Source organism: Suillus subaureus (genome assembly GCF_016647635.1).
Source record: "Suillus subaureus strain MN1 chromosome Unknown BJ212scaffold_625, whole genome shotgun sequence".
Taxonomy (NCBI): domain Eukaryota; kingdom Fungi; phylum Basidiomycota; class Agaricomycetes; order Boletales; family Suillaceae; genus Suillus; species Suillus subaureus.
The window spans coordinates 4,471-7,805 of NW_024539181.1; the positions used below are offsets into that span (position 1 = coordinate 4,471).

Here is a 3,335-nt window from a genome sequence, read left to right on the forward strand (position 1 = left end):
TCGGGTGACATTACTGCGCTAGACTGGGTCGGGAAACCATCCGAGTTTAATAGCTGCCTGCCAGCTGACATTACTTCATACAAAGCTCTGCCATGCGCGCTGCCATCTCTGGGCGAGGACGACATCCAGACATCGGTCTTATGGCTGAAAAATGCCGTAGATATTGATGTGGCTGTTAAACTTTATAACTTACTTGACAAGCTGGGCGCTCCTCTTTTCACAAACCGCAGACTGCGTCTGCCTTGTATGGTATTCCCTGTCGCAGAAGTCAGACGGAGCCGTGCTCACGACCAGGAGACACATTTCGTGTATGAAGTCAAGGCAAACGGACTTTGTAACCTGCTGATCACCACGGAGGACAGGTTGTCTCGATTTTCGCGCACAAGGTCTACTCTCCAGACATTCTTGCTTGTCCGCCCTTGGCATCCTTGTCTCCTCGAATTACCCGACTTAGCAGACAATCCACACTGGAGCATGAGCAATTGGTCTGCGCGCGAATCCGTGTCCCGCGATTCTCGCAGCGTGTTTTCTGACGAAATAGAGTCGATTAGTTTGCAGTCGCGGGCATTACGATTGATCGTTCGCCTTGGACAGCCTTTTCGCGCATTTTTGCTAGCACGACAGCGCGATGGAGAATACAAGAGAATTACGTCAGATCGCGATATCATTGCACAAGTCAAAGACGCGGCGGGTTCTGTTCATAAAATGATGGATGTCAGGACACTGGAAATATCGTAGCTTGATCGTAGAGACAGATCTTAACATTTATACCTCGATAATATGCCTACGGTCATACACAAGTACCCGAAGCTTGACTCGTAAACTAGTCTGCCTATGCGCGCTTTTGAAATGTTGAGGATTTCTGCCCTACGCCACTCGAGCATCCGTGGTAGTGCATGCCAGGCCGGTCACAAGCCTAACTCATAGCGATGTATATAGGAGGAAAGCGGGCCGTCATCTGAAACGCTTCAAGTTACGCGTCCAGCGTCAGCCGTGCTCAACACCGAAGCCATTTGTTTGGATTTCTTCTCCTGACCGTGTCGCATTGTATTGAGTATAATCAACATTCCTTGTAGAATGACGATCGCTTTGGATGGTATAGAAGATGTGTAATCTGAGAAAGGCCACGTCCAGAGCATCCCAGTGTTATACCTCAACTTTTTGTCAAGTCCGTGCGATCCCGTGTTGCCGCTGTGGAGTGTTGCTGATATCGAACACTTGGTTTACGACGCGGCTGATTTGGATTGCAGGATATTTTCGCCGTGGCGACATGTGTTTGGCGACTAGATGTCTCGGAGAGTCCATACACAGGCCGGTGTTCTGGTTGCGGTCCTGGCGAGCTGCGCACCGCATAGATTATCATACGGGAAGGTCTTGGGTCACGATATAGAACGGACTGTCTTCCTTCTGCTATGGTCTGACTTGGGGAGATTAGTCATAGGCGCACAGGCATGTGTGGCAAGCTTCTAGTATACCAGCGAAGCGTTGGACGCTACCCGCCGCTGGCCAGTACTATTTTTAACGAGGAAGCACTCGAGGACGATGAGTTAGTTGGTGAGAACCCAGTAACCGCCAAAATTTTGTAAATGCAACTGAGCGTGGTGACATGGGGAAAGACATCCATAGGACAAGCTCCATCAATATCCACGATGAGCACAGCTCAGGTGTCCATGTCAAACCTCGGCCTCATGGAATCCTGGATGATCCATGGCATTGATACTTGTCTGTCATTGTTTTGGATTGTTTGGATTGTACCTCATTCTCCTGATCACATACCAAGAACTACTAGTACTAAGTAGTAAGTACTACTAAAGATATTGATATCAACCTTGCAGATCAACGATGACCACACCGTACACGCCAACGTCGTTCATCCAGATGACTCCTAGTACACCAGCACGCCAAGTCCAGCGCCAGCGCCAACGCGCGGTCGTGGAACAGGTGCAAAACGCGGCCGCAAGCCTCGCGGTGCATTTCCCAATGTGTCCACCGATACTCGCCCCCCACCACAATCAGGGCCCAGCACATCTTCGCCTGCAACGCGATTTACCCCGGCCCAGTGGGCGATTCCTGGAGTCCCTGCAGGCGCCACTGCCACTGCCTCGACTTCTACTGTGACAGTCCCTGCTGCCCAAAGCACCGCCGCAAATACTGGTGACGTATCGATGGACAGTGGGGATGATGAACCCGTAGTGACGCAGCCTCCGCCCGTTACTGCTGCTGCTGCTTCAACGGATACGGTAATTTCACCGCCTGGGACGGCCGCGAAACCTGCGGTGCCCGGACGAGGACGTAGAGGTGAAGACGAGCTTTACCTGCAATGGCGGATGATGACTACTCTGCGCAGTTGTCATGGCAGAGCGAGAGCAAGGATAATCTGAAAGTAGCTTGTGGTATTTGTTTGATAGTACACCCTGCTCACGAAATCGATCTAGGGTGCTTATGGACAAGTTCAGTCCGGACAGTATGAGCAGCTTTGAAAGCCTACCGACGCCACTGCACTACCGAAGCAAGCTATACGGAAGGTGCGAGCTCGTGATAATGATAACAAGATGTTGCAACCTCACTTGCAATGCTATGGATAGGTTATACAACAAACGACAGGACAGCAAGTTTCTCAGCCCGTTGCGCAAATAGTAGCAGGTGTTGCGAAAGTGTTTGTTGGCGAGATCGTAGAAAAAGGTACGCCTTTTGATTTGCGCACCCTGTCTTGCGTGTTCTCATTTATTTTGTATTTAGCTCGTCAGGTTCAATCACGGCGCAATGATTCTGGCCCCCTCACGCCAGACCACCTTCGTGAAGCGTATCGGATGTATCAGGCAGAGACTGGGCGTGTGGGCAGTGCGCGACCAATGCGAGGGAAGCGTCTGTTTGTCAGGTAGTGAGTCAATGTCAGACTTGGCAGTGCCGTTATGTCGCAACCTAGACGTAACTTACCACCTGGGAACACTTCTTAGCATTCGACTGTTATATGCGTCAGTAGACATGATGTACATGATGGGCTGTACAAAGTTACAAGTGCCATCATATGAGGTGGTGGCTTTGCTATATAGTCATTATCGCTTGCATTACGCGAGTGCAATCACTGAAGCTTGAAGTACTGATAGATCAACTGGCGGTGTATATGAGTGTTGCCAAGACTATGAGACCGGCCAAGATTGCGTTGACCGACGCTGCCGGGAATTGAACGTGGCAGTCGCGACGAATGATATGACTTGTCACGTGATGGCTGTAGCTGTGATACACAGCCTCATGTGTAAGTGACTGAAGCTCAGGCCTGTAGCCCTCATCAATCTACTCCCAGCTCTTTTCTTTCTTTCCTACCAATGAAAAAA

At 50.3% G+C, this 3,335-nt stretch overlaps 1 protein-coding gene across 1 annotated transcript; it reads left to right on the forward strand.

Annotated features, from left to right (window-relative positions):
* The first annotated feature begins 1,684 nt into the window (after positions 1-1,684).
* On the forward strand, positions 1,685-3,207 carry BJ212DRAFT_1419928 (histone-fold-containing protein). The gene is made up of 4 exons (XM_041337616.1): positions 1,685-2,240; positions 2,484-2,525; positions 2,586-2,682; positions 2,740-3,207. Exons 1-4 carry the CDS (start codon positions 2,166-2,168, stop codon positions 2,880-2,882), a joined length of 357 nt encoding a protein of 118 aa, XP_041184778.1. The 5' UTR covers positions 1,685-2,165; the 3' UTR covers positions 2,883-3,207.
* The last annotated feature ends 128 nt before the right edge of the window (positions 3,208-3,335 follow it).